The 15,929-nt window shown below is 55.6% G+C and overlaps 5 protein-coding genes across 6 annotated transcripts; 2 read left to right on the plus strand and 3 right to left on the minus strand.

Moving 5' to 3' along the window:
* The first annotated feature begins 166 nt into the window (after positions 1–166).
* VPS4A (vacuolar protein sorting 4 homolog A) lies at positions 167–5,008 on the plus strand. 2 transcript variants are annotated; one of them, XM_083370489.1, is made up of 11 exons: positions 167–275; positions 757–868; positions 988–1,135; positions 1,246–1,307; positions 1,437–1,556; positions 1,635–1,791; positions 1,981–2,129; positions 2,269–2,350; positions 3,056–3,275; positions 3,731–3,871; positions 4,606–5,008. In XM_083370489.1, exons 1-11 carry the CDS (start codon positions 255–257, stop codon positions 4,705–4,707), a joined length of 1,314 nt encoding a protein of 437 aa, XP_083226615.1. In that variant the 5' UTR covers positions 167–254; the 3' UTR covers positions 4,708–5,008. The 2 variants fall into 2 exon arrangements, with proteins under 2 accessions (XP_083226615.1, XP_083226616.1); XM_083370490.1 differs by having other exon boundaries at positions 240–275; positions 760–868.
* Positions 5,009–6,047: 1,039 nt separating this feature from the next.
* PDF (peptide deformylase, mitochondrial) lies at positions 6,048–6,918 on the minus strand (the record flags this gene model as incomplete). Its single annotated transcript, XM_083370492.1, has 1 exon — positions 6,048–6,918. Exon 1 carries the CDS (start codon positions 6,750–6,752, stop codon positions 6,048–6,050), a length of 705 nt encoding a protein of 234 aa, XP_083226618.1. The 5' UTR covers positions 6,753–6,918.
* A 12-nt stretch (positions 6,919–6,930) lies between these two features.
* On the minus strand, positions 6,931–10,211 carry COG8 (component of oligomeric golgi complex 8). The gene is made up of 5 exons (XM_083370482.1): positions 9,812–10,211; positions 9,522–9,729; positions 8,195–9,016; positions 7,745–7,913; positions 6,931–7,392 (listed from the first exon to the last, which is right to left on the minus strand). The coding sequence occupies exons 1-5, from the start codon at positions 10,165–10,167 to the stop codon at positions 7,091–7,093; spliced, it is 1,857 nt and encodes a 618-aa protein (XP_083226608.1). The 5' UTR covers positions 10,168–10,211; the 3' UTR covers positions 6,931–7,090.
* An 84-nt stretch (positions 10,212–10,295) lies between these two features.
* Positions 10,296–12,301, plus strand: NIP7 (nucleolar pre-rRNA processing protein NIP7). The gene is made up of 5 exons (XM_083370493.1): positions 10,296–10,477; positions 10,590–10,676; positions 11,026–11,164; positions 11,479–11,619; positions 11,707–12,301. The coding sequence occupies exons 1-5, from the start codon at positions 10,422–10,424 to the stop codon at positions 11,824–11,826; spliced, it is 543 nt and encodes a 180-aa protein (XP_083226619.1). The 5' UTR covers positions 10,296–10,421; the 3' UTR covers positions 11,827–12,301.
* TMED6 (transmembrane p24 trafficking protein 6) lies at positions 11,524–15,732 on the minus strand. The gene is made up of 6 exons (XM_083370491.1): positions 14,702–15,732; positions 13,940–14,066; positions 13,040–13,188; positions 12,610–12,905; positions 12,326–12,520; positions 11,524–11,654 (listed from the first exon to the last, which is right to left on the minus strand). The coding sequence occupies exons 1-4, from the start codon at positions 14,915–14,917 to the stop codon at positions 12,681–12,683; spliced, it is 717 nt and encodes a 238-aa protein (XP_083226617.1). The 5' UTR covers positions 14,918–15,732; the 3' UTR covers positions 11,524–11,654; positions 12,326–12,520; positions 12,610–12,680.
* Positions 15,733–15,929: the final 197 nt, after the last annotated feature.

The following is a 15,929-nucleotide window of genomic DNA, read 5'->3' on the forward strand; positions in this document are numbered from 1 at the left end:
TCGGGGTGGCACGACGACCCCGCGAGATGGACCGAGCCGTTCTTCGAGAAGGCCGCCCGCCCGCGGCGAAGCGGCAGCAGCAGCGCGCAGGCCGCGGACTACGACTCCCATCGGCCCCCGCGCCAGCCCGCCCCCGCGCGCTGCTGTTCCCGCGCCCGCCCGCAGGGGCGCTCTGCGGGCCAAGGCCGACCCTCCGCCGCCCTCCGCACCGGAGTCCCCGCCGCCGCCGCCGCCGCCCGGGCCACAGGGATGCGATGACCACGTCCGCCCTGCAGGTGCCTCCGTTGCCGCCGCCCGGGCCACGCGCGCTGCTCCCGGCTCCAGGCCTACCGAGCCGCCAGGCGACGGGCCCGCCCGGCCTTCGGCTCCGGGGCGGCCGCGGGCTCCGCCTGCTCAGCTTGCGCGGTGGACGCGAACTTCTGCGCGAAGCAGCGGGGCGCTCGGAGACGCCCCCGGGAGGCGCCCCCCCTCAATCGCGCCCGCCCGGTTTGGCTGCCGCGGGGCCTGTGCGCCCCCGCCCGGCCTCCCTTCGGGCCGGGACCCCCGGCGAGCCCGGCCCGCTCCCGCCCCGCAGTGGCTCCCGCGGGGTCTCCCCGGCAAGAGCGGAGGATGCCGCGAGGAACGGGCGCCGCGGAAAAGCCCTCGAAGGCGGTCTCGGGTGCCGAGCCCCGAGACGCGGCGGGAGAAGAGAAGGGGGCCCGCCGGGCTCCCCCCCGCCGGCCCCCGCCGCCCTCCTGAGCGCCGCTGTCTTTCCAGAAGGCCATTGACCTGGTCACGAAAGCCACGGAGGAGGACAAGGCGGGCAGCTACGCGGAGGCGCTGCGCCTGTACCAGCACGCCGTGGAGTACTTCCTGCACGCCATCAAGTGTGAGTGGGGGGCGCGGGGAGGGCGCCGCCAGCAGGGCCAGCTCCGAGGGCGGAAGGGGCGCCGGGTGTGCCCGCCCGCCGCCCATCCGGCCGGTCTCCCCTCCCCCTCCCTCCCGCAGATGACACGCACAGCGACAAGGCCAAAGAGAGCATCCGGGCCAAGTGCGCCCAGTACCTGGACCGGGCGGAGAAGCTGAAGGACTATTTGCGGAACAAGAGCAAGCAGAGCAAGAAGCCGGTCAAGGAGGCCCAGAATGACAGCAAGGGGTAAGGGCTGGGGGGATTCCCCCCCCAAGGCTTCGGGAGGTCACCTGGGGGCCAAAGCCAACCGGAAAGCGCCTACTCTGCTCAAGGCCGTTGAATGTCTTCCTCTGCAGCAGCGACAGCGACAGCGAGGGTGACAACCCGGAGAAGAAGAAGCTGCAAGAGCAGCTGATGGGTAAGCCAGAAGGCGGGGGGGGGGGGGGAAGGGGATGCCCTGGGGGCCTCGGACACCATGCTGCTCTGCCTGCGAGGGAGGAGGTGAGCGCTGGGCTCAGGTCTCTGGGGCAAACTGCCTTGGCTGCAGGTGCCATCGTGATGGAGAAGCCCAACGTGCGATGGAGCGACGTAGCGGGCCTGGAAGGGGCCAAGGAGGCCCTGAAGGAAGCTGTCATCCTACCCATCAAATTCCCTCACCTGTTTACAGGTGAGGCCTGGGGGTCCCTCCCCGCATTCTCTGGGAAGTTTTGGGATGAGTGAGACCATCTTCTCTTCTCTCGGCCAGGCAAGCGCACCCCCTGGCGTGGGATCCTCCTCTTCGGCCCCCCGGGAACTGGGAAGTCCTTCCTGGCCAAAGCAGTGGCCACTGAGGCCAGCAATTCCACCTTCTTCTCCATCTCATCTTCAGACCTGGTGTCCAAGTGGCTGGGGGAGAGTGAAAAGTAGGTGTGGGAGGCAGAGCTCGCTCTGTGGGGTATTGGCCCTTGGAGAAATGGGTCCAGGGGTGAAATGAGGCAGCCTGGTGGATCTCCATAGGGAGTTTGCTTCCACCTGCTTGGGCATCCTGCATGTGGGCCAGTCTCTGCAGGCTGTCCTGACCCTCCCCTCATTCTGCCCGGCTTCCTCTTCAGGCTGGTGAAAAACCTCTTTGAGTTGGCCAGGCAGCACAAGCCGTCCATCATTTTCATCGATGAGGTGGACTCCCTGTGCGGCTCCCGCAATGAGAACGAGAGTGAAGCTGCTCGCAGGATCAAAACAGAATTCCTGGTGCAAATGCAGGGTGGGTGATGGGGATGGGCGCCGGGGCAGCAGTCCAGCTGCTTGCTCTGACCAGAGTGGCCACTACTCTCAGGCCAGTGGCCAGACGGGGTCTGCTCTCTCCAGAAAGGGTGACATGGGGCACTTTTCTTTTTCCTCAGGTGTTGGGAATAATAACGATGGCACTTTGGTCTTGGGCGCCACCAACATCCCCTGGGTACTGGATGCTGCCATTCGGAGGAGGTGGGTGATAGCAGTGTGTGCGTGGGTTAGTTGCCATCACATTTTGTATAAGTGGAAATAGCTGAAATTCAGGTCCACAGGGAACAAATTGTAGTTCTCTGAGTAAGAAACAGTTAAGTGGGAAAAACATGTTCCCTTCATAAGGCAGTTCCACAACCTCACATAGCAGATATATTTTGTGGCTTTTAAAGTCAACCTTAGATGATGTGTGATTTCCACTCTTCATAGTTCTGACTATAATGCTGAGCTATGTATGCCGCACCAGGTGCAGCACATAGCCCAGCTTTGGCTGGCTTGAAAAGTACTTGGGCTGCAGGCCATCCCCCATGTGAGGCCCAGAACAGGCATCCTGTAAAAATATCTTCATAGACAAGCGTCGTCCATGTAGTCCTGAAGTGAACAGGAATTGAGGTCCGTTTTATTTACTACTACAAAGAAACAAAAATAATCTAAACTGGGTGGACTTTGGACCAAAGTCTAACCTTTTTACTAACCTCTTGGCCAAATGCAGTTAGCTGAAATCATCAGGGGCAGATGGAGGAGTGGGGTTGACATCGGCACACATCTCAGTTATTTAATTTAATTTTTTAAATTTAATTTATAGCGATGGGCAAAAGGGTGGGATACACACATGCACGGGGGCATACACATGCCACACAAGCCAGCATTGGAGATTGAACCGTGCATTCCCTCCTTTGCACATAGGTTTGAGAAACGCATTTACATCCCACTTCCAGAGGAGCTGGCTCGTGCCCAAATGTTTAAGCTACACCTGGGCAACACACCCCACAGCCTGACTGAAGCTGACATCCATGAGCTGGCCCGAAAGACAGACGGCTACTCGGGGGCTGACATCAGCATCATTGTGCGGGATGCCCTGATGCAGCCAGTACGCAAAGTGCAGTCAGCCACACACTTTAAAAAGGTGAGGCTGGCAGGGATCAGGGGCCAACTACTGTGCAATATTTTGATGCCCCCTGGCGCAAAGCAGATCTCTTTGGCCATGAAAGGGATGAACTCTGCCCACATTTCTTTGTGCTGGTTCACCCATTTCCTACCCACCTGCATCCATTTCTTTATGTGGGGAGGATTACCTGAACACGGCAGGCATTGTCCCCATCGTTCAATGGGAGGAGTTGGACTCCAAGACTGGAGCATTGCCATGACCTCTGAGGAAGGCCTCTGGTCTGGCAGGAGAGCTCCAAGACCGGCTCACTCCCTTTTGCTGTCTTCATCATGATCTTGGACCGCTGTTACTGGAGAGCAGAGGTTGATTGACAGGTGGCTTGCCTGCCAGCCTATTCTTTTCCCAGACCTGTGAGTTAGATGCTGACTCTGACAACCCTCCTGATCTGCCTAATGCTTGCATCCTTACTGCAGGTTCATGGACCGTCTCGCACCAATCCTGGTGTGCTGGTAGATGACCTGCTGACTCCTTGTTCCCCAGGGGATCCTGGGGCCCTTGAGATGACCTGGATGGAGGTGCCTGGAGACAAACTTCTGGAGCCCTTGGTCTGCATGGTGAGTGGTTCCTCCCCTGCCCCTGGCTTAGGCAAAACTCTGCGACAGCACACCCAATTCTTCTGTGTGGAATGTGGGTCCACAAAGTGGGACTGAGCACCAAGCTAAGTGAGGGTATAAAACAGATGTCAAATTCAAGGCCAGCAGACAGATTCGGCCAATGAGGGGTTTAGATGTGGCCTTCAAGCAGACTAGTAGGAGAAGGTGATTGAGTATGTAGTGCGGTATGTGTATGTGACCTGAAGCAGCGCTAGTGCTAGAGAAGCCTGGGGGAGTCAGCAGGAGCTGTGGTGTTGCTGAGGCTCTGCTGAGGCCCCAGGATTGGCGGACGTGGCTCCAATTGATCGGGGCTTCCAGGGGTCTTAGGGATGGTCGACAGCCATAACCTGAGCTGCCAGGGACCCCAGAATCAGTGCACTCGGCTTCAGCTGATGAGTGCTGTGTGAAAAAACCTGCCAGGCAGTGAGTGAATGCATGAGGGAGGAGAGGATATAAAAATAAGGATTTAGGCGGGGAGGAGGAGTGAGGGGAGAGAGGAGCCGATAGGGAGATGTCGGAGGGACAAGCCTGAGGGAGAGAAGGGGATATCAACATTTCAGGACAACGGTAATGCTGAAATTCAGTTTGACACCACTGGTATAAAGCATCAATCCAGCCCCCCCCCCCTTATGTTGGAGAAAATACTGCTAAGATGCTGGAGGCTTGGGGGTTCTGAACACTCCCTCTCTTTGCAGTTAGATATGTTGCGCTCGCTGGCCACCACTCGCCCCACGGTCAATGCAGAAGATCTCCTGAAGGTGAAGAAGTTCACAGACGACTTTGGCCAAGAGGGTTAATGCTGTACCTGTGGGACCCCCATTGTTAAGTGGGAGCAGCCAAGGGCCCATTTTCCTGGCCAGGAGCAAAACAAGCCAGAAGTGGCTGGTGGACTCTGCCATGCAGAAGCTTCATTCTCTACCTGTCTCCGCATGGGCATCTCTGGCTGGGGATGGAAGGGAGTCCACTGGGGGTACCAGGGGATAAGAGCAAGCCTGACTCGGCCTGCTGTGTTTTTCTTCCCTTCAAATACCCCATCTTTGGTTTTTTTTTCCTTTTATTTCTGATGCTTAGTTTCAAAAATAAAAGCAGCCCAACCCCTTCTGCTCCCAGCCATTTCCTCAGCCCTCCACGCTGTGAGTCCAGTTTTGCTCCCGAAAGAAAGGCCTGGGGTTCTTCACCAAGAGCCTTCTTTCCTTCTCCAGTGCTGTTGTGCGTCACCTCAAGTTCACTTGGGGAAAAGGGTGTCATTCCGTCAAACTTGTATGATGCTATTTTACTGGGTTCTGGTAGGTTTTGTAAACGTTCAGTTTCTGTCCACTCCAAACCCCTTTTGTTCTCAGAACAATTCTCCCTTTCAGCCTTTGGTGAAGGTCCTCCGCCTTCTTTGCTTTGCTCCTGGGGCTGGAGCAGCCGGAAAGTTCCACCTGCCTACCAGATTACTTTGCAAAGGAGAGAAGTATTGTGGCTTGGCTCCCAATGACAGGACACAGGTGGGATTCCCTGAAAAGCCTGGACAGGTCCCAAGGTAGCTTCTCTCTGTACCTCTGGCCAAGGAGAATTGCCTTCTACAATCAGAGCTGAACAGGCAGAGTGATAGGTGCACACACACCCATGCCTGGGGTCAGGGTGAATTTGTGCCACAGGGAGAGGCAAGTACCCCACTGCACTGTGGTTAATATAATCTGCCACCTGCTGCTTTAGGCCTGCCTTGTACTTAAGAGGGCTGAAGGACCGTTTTTCCCCAGCCCAGCCTACATGTAGATTTTAAAGTGATGGGTTGTACGGAGATGGCTTGTGAAAGAATAAAGTGCTGGAAATGAAGGCTTACAACATACTTATTTTTTTAACTGAGTTTACACAGAAATAGCAAGTTAACGTTCACAGCAAGTTCTAATCCTGCAAGGCAGCAAAGGCTAGGCTGCTGCTTGTAGCAGGTGGGCATCCCACCCATGAAGCAGCTACCTCCCTGGCTTAAAAGGATGCGCTTATCGGTTGACCTTGGCCCAATGCAAGCAAGTGAAAGTCCTGCTCTCCATCTTGTCGATGTAGAGGATCCCCTTTATGTGGTCCATTTCGTGCTGAATGATGCGTGCTGCGAAGCCTCTGGCTTGCCACGTGGTCTCCTCTCCAGCCTCGTTTAGTCCTGGGGGGGGGAGAAAAAGCCCCACAGCGGGGCCCGCTTTGGGATCCCGGAGGCGAGTAGGGCACCGTGTCCCCTGCGGCCGCCTGTCCTCGCCCCCGCCTCACCTGAGACCTCCACGCCCATGTGCCGGGCGACCACGGCCGAGAAGCCGGGCAGGCTAGCGCAGCCCTCGGTGAAGTAGCTGGGCCGGCTGTCCAGCACCCGCACGGCCGGGTTGACGAAGACACGCAGCGGGAAGGGGACGGCCTCCAGCGCGCGCAGCTCTTCCGGCAGCGGCGGGCCGCGGAACTCGGCCACGAAGACCTGCAGCGGGACCCCCAGCTGGGGCGCACTCAGCCCCACGCAGCCCTCCCGCCGCATCACCGCCACTAGCCGTGAGATCAGCCGCTGCACCTCCGCGCTGCCCACCCGCCCCGGCTCCACCGGCGCTGCCACGCCGCGCAGCGCCGGATCGCCCACCAGGCAGACGCGCTGGAAAGGCGGCTCGCGCGGGCTCAGCAGCCGCCGGCGCAGCTTGCGCCAGCCGCCGCCCAGCGCCCCCCAGGGCCGATCCGAGAAGGCGAGGCCGTGCGGCCGGCACGGAACCAGGCCGGCGCGGAGGATGCCCCGCAGCCCGCGATCCCAGCTCCGCGCCGCCATCGGCCAGGCGGAAGAGCGCCCCCAGCGGCAGGAGGCCTCCCCTCCGCCGAGCGCGCCCATCCGGCCCGGAAGTGCTCCTTGAACGGAGGCTGCACAGTAAGAAAGGCGGGAGGTGAATCAGATCGCGCAAGCGCAGATGGAGCCCCACGGGCCGCGCTCAAGCTCCTCCACCCTCCTGGCGAGGGGCAGCGGGAGGGTCGAAAGCGCCTCGCGCCCACAATCAAGTACTAGAGCGGAGAAAGGGAAACACCAACTTTATTCTCACAGTTCTTCCCTTGCCTCTGAGCCCCCAACCTTCCCTTCCTGCTTGGCAAAGGAGGCCGCCAGAAAGGGCACCTGCAGCCAAGCGCTGCCCTCGCCTGGCCAGGGGAGAGTGGGGGATGCCCACAGATGCTCCTTCAGCAGATGAGCCCCAAATCCTCCACCAGCTCTCCCGTGGCGGGAACCACACTGAGCGGCCGTGTGTCCTTCTCTGCAACTGGAGGAAGAGAGACGCCGGGGCTGGGATCTGCTTCTTCCTGCTGGGAGCCAGAGAGTCCCAAGTCCAGGGGAAGTTGCAGGCACTCTTGGGCCAGCCCTTTCTCAGCCAGGGGGAGAGCAGTCTCTTTCTCGGGGAGGACTGAGCCCAGGAGCTCCTGGATCGTCTCCTCATTTACGCAGGCGAGACCTCCATATTTATGGACCTGAGCAGCAGGAACACCTAGCAGGACAGGAAACAAACACAAAAATGGGAAGCCACACACTTCCATAAATCCTAAATCCCAGAGGAGGTTCCTTTTCCAAGCCTGTGATCCCTCCCGGGCACCTATGCACATCAATCCCTGACAGGCCAATCGTCCCAAAGTTTCTTTTTCCAAAAGGCAATTAGACGTTCTTGGTGTTCAAAGAAAATACAAAGAAAGCACAGCTGCCATTTGGACAAGCATGAGTCGGGTGATTGAGAATCTCCACAGACAAGGGGCCGGTTCTAGCCCCAAAGAGCAATAAAGTGTGGCCTCACTTCCACCAGCTTCCTTCTACCACTTTCTGCAAGGAAGTAAAAGTAACTATACCCAGAATCTGTGCAATTTGGGCTAGAGGGAAGAGGAGCTGGAGACAGCGGTTGAGGTATGGCACCAGGTCTTCCAGGAACGCTGTGCAGAACTGAACAAACAGCTCTTGCTCTTGACTGCTGAATGCTGCTGCCTCTGCCCGATGGAAAGCCAGAATGATCTTTACACCCTGGTGAGAGAAAAGACTCATTAGAAGTCTTTGGTTTATAAATTCAGAGCAACTGGATGAAAATTACCTACTGAAAATTCAGATCATGAATTATCTAACCAGGCAGTGCATGACACTACTAGACAAAATCCACTAGCTGCAAAGACACTATGAGAGATTCTAAGGAGCTCAGCTTAAAATGGGAAGAATACATTCAAGCTTCTGGAATAGCCATTAAAATAATTATTCTCATCACTGAGAAATGCAGAATATTTTATCCAGTCTAAGATAGAGAGCAGTACCTGGCTGAGCACGTCCTCCAGGAGAGCTGCCACAACTGAGGCCAGAGCGACAGGACAGCAGAGACGCAAATCATTGAAGGCCATCAGGATGTTGTTGAGCAAGTGCGCAAGGGGGGGAAAGTCTAGTAGCACCAGAGGGGGCTGCAAGGTGCCTGGCTGGGCAGAAGGCATTGGCACAGAGATGGCACTGCCCAGGAGAGCCGGCGTAGAGATCAATGTGTAGGAGTTCATCTCTTCTTGGAACTGGTCTGTGACCTCCTGCATAGCTTTCTTGAAGGTAAGAAGCACCACATGCTGAAAAATGGGAACAAGCTGGCCCCGGAAGTCCGCCCCTACCCGGCTGAAGGACAGGCCAAAGTACATGCACTGGCCCAGCAAAGAGTCAAGGTGATTGCCCACACCACGTTGTAAGTCTCGCTCAAGAACGAGCAGAAACTGGGAGACTTTCTGCAGCACCCACCCATGGAAGATAGCACTCTCATTGAAGGTGTCTTTCCCCAGGGGCAGTACCAGCGGCTCTTCATCTGCAAATATGGCACGATACTGCGTGACAATGTCAAAGAGATGCACACGGCAGGCCTCTATCGTTTTTGTGATGTGCACATAGGGGTCATGATCAGGAACAGCCGCAAGGATGGAGCGCAGCCAGAAGTCTCTTGCTTGCAGGAATGTGATGCGCAGTTCAGCCTCTGTGAACACATCCATGCAGCGCAGGTAGCCAATGACACGCAAACAAGCGGGTAGCTGGATGTTGGTGCGTAACTGCTGGATCAGTTGAGTAAGCATGAGCTGTGTGGACTGACGCACCTCAGCCACTATGCCCTGGGAAGGAAAGAGAAGCCGTTCTTACTGGGACAGGTGCTCTGAAAATAATTCACAAAACCATGCAAGAGGCATACCCCAATTCCAATTCACAACGCCACATGGCCCTTTGGACTCACTGTTGTAATATTGCCATAGGTGTGCTCTGGCAGCATTAAGGCCAGCCGGCATGAAATGTCTACGCTGAGACGTGGTTGTTTATGGTATATTTGAGCAACTCACGTAACAAAAGGTACTTGGTCCTAAATCATCCCAAAATTCTCAGTGTAAAAGCAACCAGCATTTTACAGATGGAAAGAAAAGCCGTAGAAGCCCCAACACTTTTTACCACAGAGGAACCACAAATGCTTCGCCTTCTCCCTCCTCTGAGCTGGAGTCCTGCTTCAAGACTAAGGCCATGTCCTCTCCTGCCTTCACCCCAAGCCCCTCGGGTCAAGTTCACAGCGAGCAGAGGATGGAAGTTCAAAGCGGTTCACCCACGGGCCATCCCCAGTGGTGCCTGCACCTGGATTACAGGGACGCCAGCGTGCTTCTTCTCCAGGCGGCGGACGTAGGAGACAAGCTCCAGCGCCTCCTCGTAGTAGCTGTTGCGGACACAGGTGTCCATCAGCTGCGGGATCTCCAGCACCTCCAGGATCTCCGTGTGGCGGTTCAGCGTCACGTTGTTCATCCGGCGGCTCTGCGCGATCTGCTCGGCGTGGCGCGTGAAGCCCCTGCGGGAGAAGGCGGCGAGTCAGCGGGCGGGCCTGGTCGGCACCCGCCACGCCTCCCTCCGGCCGGGACGCGGCGGCTCACCGGCAAGCCTCGGCGAAGGGCGGCAGGCGGTCCAGCAGGCGGCCCAGGCCTTGCTCGATGCCGCCGAAGCCGCGGCGGGTCTCGGCGGTGCACTCCGCCGAGCGGATGAAGGTCTTGTAGTGCGCGAAGGCCAAGGCCCGCGTCTGCGCCCCCAGCTGCGCCCGCTCCTCCGCCAGCCGCCCGGGCTCCCGCCGCAGCGCCTCCAGGCCCAGCCCCGACAGCGCCGCTAGGTAGGTCGGCAGCTCCGCGTCTCCCGCCGGCACCCCTGAGGGCGACGCGCGAAACAGCCAGGCCAGCAGGCTCGCCTCCTCCACGTCCGTTCCGCTGCCCGGTGCCGCCGCCTCCGAGGTCGCCATCGCGGAATCTACGTGGACCAGGAAGTGATCGCTATGGCAACCGGGGCGCTGGGGCCCGTTCGATAGCACTTCCGACTTCCGTTCTGGCCGCTCTATTCCGAAGGTCTCTGGCACTCTATAGTCCGTGAAGCAAGCGCGGATTGGATGTTCCTGCGGTGAGGCCGCTTCCGGCCCTGGGAGCAGCTTCCGGGCCCGGCCAGGCTTGGGCGTCGTCACGCGGCCGCGCTGTCTCTTGCGCTGCGGGCGGAGGGGCGATGCGGCCGCTGACGGAGGAGGAGACCCGCGTGCTCTTCCAGAAGCTCGCCCGATAGTGCGTGCCGCGTAGCTTGCGGGCTGGGCTGGGCTGAAGGGAGGCCGGGCGCGGAGGGCTTAACCGAGGCTGTGCGGGACTCCCCGGCCGACTCTCTCTGTTCCCTTCGCAGCGTCGGCGAGAACATCCAGCTGCTGGTGGACCGGCCGGACGGCACCTACTGCTTCCGCCTGCACAAGGACCGCGTCTACTACGTCAGGTCGGCGGGGGCCGCCGGTGGCCAGCGCCGCGAGGCGAAGGAGGGGAGGGGGTGGCCTTTGAGCGGGGGTACTCCCCCGTGCGTAACAGTCGACGAACCTGGATTGGAAGGGAAGTTTTTGTACGTTTTGTGACTTTTATACCGATGATTTCAGTGGCTCCTCCAGGGTATAAAGGTTGAGGAGGGCTGGTCAAGAGGGAAGCCGATGTCCTCCCCATCTCGCCCAGTCCAGCTTTAAAGAGGGACCAAAGCAATGGCTGACCCTCCATTTGCCCCAGAGGTTTTGAGATTGGCCCACTGAAACCTGTTCCTAAACTCCCTGGTGACTGTACTCCACTTCGTTTTTCAGCGAGAGACTTCTGAAACTAGCTACAAATATTCCACGGGACGGTCTGGTGTCCCTGGGCACCTGCTTTGGAAAATTCACCAAGACCCAAAAATTCCGCCTCCATATCACTGCCCTGGATTACCTCGCCCCTTATGCCAAGGTAAAGATGAGCCGGTGTCAATTTTATTTCAGACGCATTTTCTCTCTTTTCCCAAGCGTGAGGTTTGAAGGATCTGAGAGAAGATGTTTGTCATGCTCCAAAATGAAGAATGGGAGAGGGCCAGAATGTCAACAGGTTTGCCTTGGGACAGTGAGTAACATTTTGACTGCAAGCGGTCAAAGACCAGCGAGGCCTGGAAATGAAGCAGCAATACTGTAATTCAGTGCAAGAGGCGTAAGAGGTCATTTTATCATGCAAGGAACCACTTCTTGAGGCTTTAAAACTCAGTGGCTTATTCTGTTTCTCTCCTACAGTACAAAGTCTGGGTGAAGCCTGGGGCAGAACAGTCTTTCCTATATGGGAACCACCTCTTGAAGTCCGGTCTGGGGCGTATCACTGAGAGCACTGCTCAGTACCAAGGAGTGGTGGTGTATTCTATGGCTGATGTCCCTCTGGTAAGTTGTGGCAGGTGTTTGGATTTGGGTGGGTCCTGATACAAAGAAGAGTTGTATTATTCACCTTACCCTCTTTGTTTCCTGCAGGGATTTGGGGTGGCAGCCAAAACCACCCAGGAGTGTCGAAAAGTGGATCCCATGGCAATTGTAGTATTTCACCAAGCAGACATAGGCGAGTACATACGGCATGAGGAGACACTGACTTAATATACAGGGCTGAATTCCTCCTAGCACTCTCTGTCAGCTGGAAACCTTAAAAACTGTGCTGTGCTTTGGATTATTTAATGCCTCTTTTTGTGCAACCTGGAAGGACTGCTGATTGATGAAATATGAATGTTTCCCAGTCAGAAACATGTAACGTGACCAGTATCTGCCTGCTAGTTAAACAACTTGTAAAACTTTGGGATGAAGCTATAGCTCAGGTCCCCAACCTTTTGGGCACCAGGGACCAGTTCCGTGGAGAGAGGTTTTTCCGTGGACCGGAGGGGGGGCGTGATTTTGTGTGCTGCCTGCATCCCTTGGATGGGGTTTTCTTTGTGCCGCAGCCCGGTAGTGGTCCACGGACCGGGGGTTGGGGACCCCTGCTATAACTCTTACTCAAATTATCTGATGTTATTATTTACTTTGATTTACACATGTTGAGCTCTAGGAGATGATAAAGATGCCATTTCTGTTATTTTTAGCACAGTGAATGCATTTGTTTTACCTTTTTAGCTGGGCAGTTGCATCTCAAGACAGAAAAAATTATGAAGGGGACAATTCTGGTTCCATACACATAAAAGATGTCCCTGTTCTATTTGGATAATCATCTGTCTCAACTCTCTTGTTACAGCATAGTGTATTTTAAAAATTAATTTTTATTTTCACGTATGCTGATGTTGCTCCTAGTCAGTCAGTTCACCTAAAGAGAATTGCAAACATTGACAGAATTCTTTGGGTTTATTATCCTATTAGCAAATTCCAGCCTTGAGAAGGGTATGAATAACTCACTCCTTGTCTTTGTAGTCAGAGGTGGGACCCTCCTCCTGCTTTGGGGCTTGGTGTCGCCTCCTGCTGAGGTTTCAGCATCTGGGCTTGTTGCTCGGCTGCATAGCGAAGAGCCGCTTGAGGAAACAGAGCTGAAGGATGCCAGAGAGCACAATGGCCACGCTCTGAGCTGCTGACCACCAGTTCACGTAGGTGTAGTTGGACTGGAGAAGGTTGAAGTCTGTCCTTGACCTCATCCGAGCAAAGTTGTAGTAGCGCCACATGTGGAAGATATTGGTCAACAGCTTGGTGGTGCTCTTCTATTTTGGATTAAAAAAAATCAGATTCAGCTCCTGGCATTTAGAGGAAGAAGAGCACCTCCCTCTTCCCCTTCCTAACTAGCCAATAAAGGCAGTTACCTGCTACTTTCCTTTCAGGCCTTTAGACTAGATACCTCAATTGCTTCCAGGGTGCCGTTGAGATCCGTCCTCTTGAGCTCGGCAGTTTCTAGATCAAAGCCTTCATAGAAGACTCCGAAGTCGAGATACACTTGCACGCTTCCAAAATGGTTGTATCGATTACTCAGGCATAGCTGGTAGAAGCCTGTAAAGAGGGAGAATTAGGCCAAGTTTCAGGGCCATTTTCTGTGATGCCGCCCTCTTCCGCTGCACTGGGTAGGCGATGTACAGTAAAGGACAGAAGAAGGAAAGTTGTGTCCATGCTTAAATCTGCTTTTCCTTCCAAACATACGTGTGCTGTCAACCTTTCCTAGCAATTTCCTAGTTGTTTTCTATCTCCAAAGTACAAAAATACTGAAACAGGAATTCAATGCAGGGGTGAGATTGGAATTGGATTTGGTATTCAGCTCTCCTTAAAATTAAAAAAGGTTATATAAAGTAAGATTTCTCCATTAAAAAAGCTATAAGGAGGACCCAAAAGAGGCTCAAATAGTATGTTTGGGCCATCAAGTGGAGGATATTTTCATGGAAGAATCTGCAACAGTGGCAGATGCCACTCTGCCAGCCTCTGCTCGCTGGCGTTCTAGCAATTGAGGCTTTCACATACTTGGGGGAGGGGGGTAGATGAATCGGACTCCCTAAACCAGGGGTGCCAAACTGCTGGCCTGCGGGCCGGAGCATCACGGAGAAACTGCACCCATCCCATTTTTGGCAATGGGAAAAAGTTCCGATACGTCGAAAGTTTGACATGCCTGTGCTAAACTATGACTAACAAGCCCAAGTGTTGTCTTCACGCAAGGGGTCATGCTGAAACAAGGACGGTGGCAGCACAGAAAATGGTGTCATTGAAGCAGCTTTCTGGATGGGGCTTTGGGGCAGAGCCAACAGTGGGGCACCTGTCTCCCGAGTCGGGAAGTTGATCTGTCCCCGCACATCCTGGGAGGTGCCAAGGTGGAAGCCACTGGGGTCATTCACAGTTGCTAGGATGTGTCTGTCATGGCCAAGGCCTGAAGTCCACTGCACCTGGAAGCGAGAGCGACCAAGTAAAATTGGAAAGGATCAACTGAGCCAATGACTGTTGCTTCCTGGGCCCAAGTGCCTTGAAAGTGGCTGAGTTGGTTTTAAATCACAGGTTCCCCCTGCAGGTGCCTCTTGCCTGCAAAAGAGCTCCAGGGGTCTGCACTGGGACACAAGCTACTTGTATGGCAGGGAGAGAGCACTCCCCCTCCTTTCCAAGCAGCATAGAAACTCAGGTGCTGGTAACAGGGAGTCCTCATGTGGGCAAAGGCTGGGCTGGGCTGGGCGGTGGGGGCATCCTCGCCTCTCACAAGAGGCAGGGTGGAGATCCAGGAGTTCTGGAGCAGGTCTGCTCCAGCTGCTTCCAGGCATATCTTGGCAGGCATCTCTGCAGGATTCCCCCCTCCCCCCTTTGCCTGGTGGACTCAGGTGTACAAGGGACCTTCCCTTCCCAGGGTGACTAGGTCTCTGGGATCCACTGAGATGCTGGGCAGAATCCTGCTGGAATAATTTTGGGCAGTACAGCTGTGGGCAGCTTTTCTACTGCTCACAATGGGGGCTGCCAGGAGGGACTAATCCTGCAGCTAGACACAACAATTGGCGAGGGCTTCCCCCTTTGCCTCCCTCCCCACAGCACCCACCTCATAGCTGAAGTAGAAGGAGCCATTTTGGCGTGCAAATTGCCAGAGGCATTCGATGCCACCTGCAGAGATGACAATGGCAAAGTCATACCAGCCCCTCATGGGGGGGAGAGGCTGCCTGTGGGACCCCCCTGGCTGCTTCCTCTCCTGGCAGTGGGCACGTTGCAGCCCCTGAAGCAAACCCAGGAGCCCCACCATCTGTAACAGGGCAAGCATGTTGGCAAACGGATGGCAGCTGGCTGTGGGCTCTGTGGAGGAACTGCAACCTGGCAGTTGGCTGAGCTAATCATTAACAGAGCTGCTCCTGGCCAGCACTTTGCTGGTTCAGGCGGAGCAACCTGGGGAGGGGAGGGGCCTGAGGGACCCCTTGGGAAGCTGTGCCACGGCCAGAGTGAGAAGGCCTCCCTTCTCAGGGTGCTGTGCCGATTGCCTGGGGACCTTCAGCTCCAGCAGCTCCTGGGCTAAGTTGCTTGCTCCCTTTTGCTCCACAAAGGCAAGGGGGTGACCTTGCCCTCCTGCAGCCTGTCAAGCACCTCAGGATGTGGGACCACCGAGCAGCTGCCGGCTCTCAGGGCAGCAGGGTGAGGAAGGGCTGTTCATGTGGCTCTCAGCTGAAGGGTAGCAGGTGGGGATGGGGCTTCAAGACTCCTAATTGATTTCAAAGGATGGCGCAGAAGCAGAAATGTGATGCTTCTCTATGCAGCCCATTTTTAACAGCTTATTTATGCCTTTTCTTTCCTCCCTTGGAAAAACGAGTGTACACATGTAAACTTGCATCCTTGTACCCCTGGCCTGAAGCACACGTCACTTCCCCAAGAACAATGTTTCCAAGGAATTGGCCAGATCATGGGAGAAAGAAAACATGACTTAAGTTTATGTTTGGATTAAACACAAGAGAATAAACCCCTTTTCACTAGTGGACGATACTCTTGCCTGCAACCAGATAAAATCCACTCGGCAAGAGGGGGCTGCCCATGACGCTCCAGGCACTTCTCCCATCTGGGCCCTCGGGCACCTTGTGGGAGTGAAGAACATTAACCAGGGCTGAGTCTCTCGGACCACACAAACACCTTTTGCTGGAAAACCCCCGTTTTATGTGGCTGCCGTATTTCATAGATACTGGCATATTCTATATAATGTTTTGACTTTTATTATCTTGCTTTGATTATGTTGGCGTGCAGTTCTTTTTTGATGCTTAGTTTGCTGTTGACTGATGTCCTGATTGCTA

The sequence above is a fragment of the Vipera ursinii genome (genome assembly GCF_947247035.1).
Source record: "Vipera ursinii genome assembly, chromosome: 10".
NCBI classification, from domain to species: domain Eukaryota; kingdom Metazoa; phylum Chordata; class Lepidosauria; order Squamata; family Viperidae; genus Vipera; species Vipera ursinii.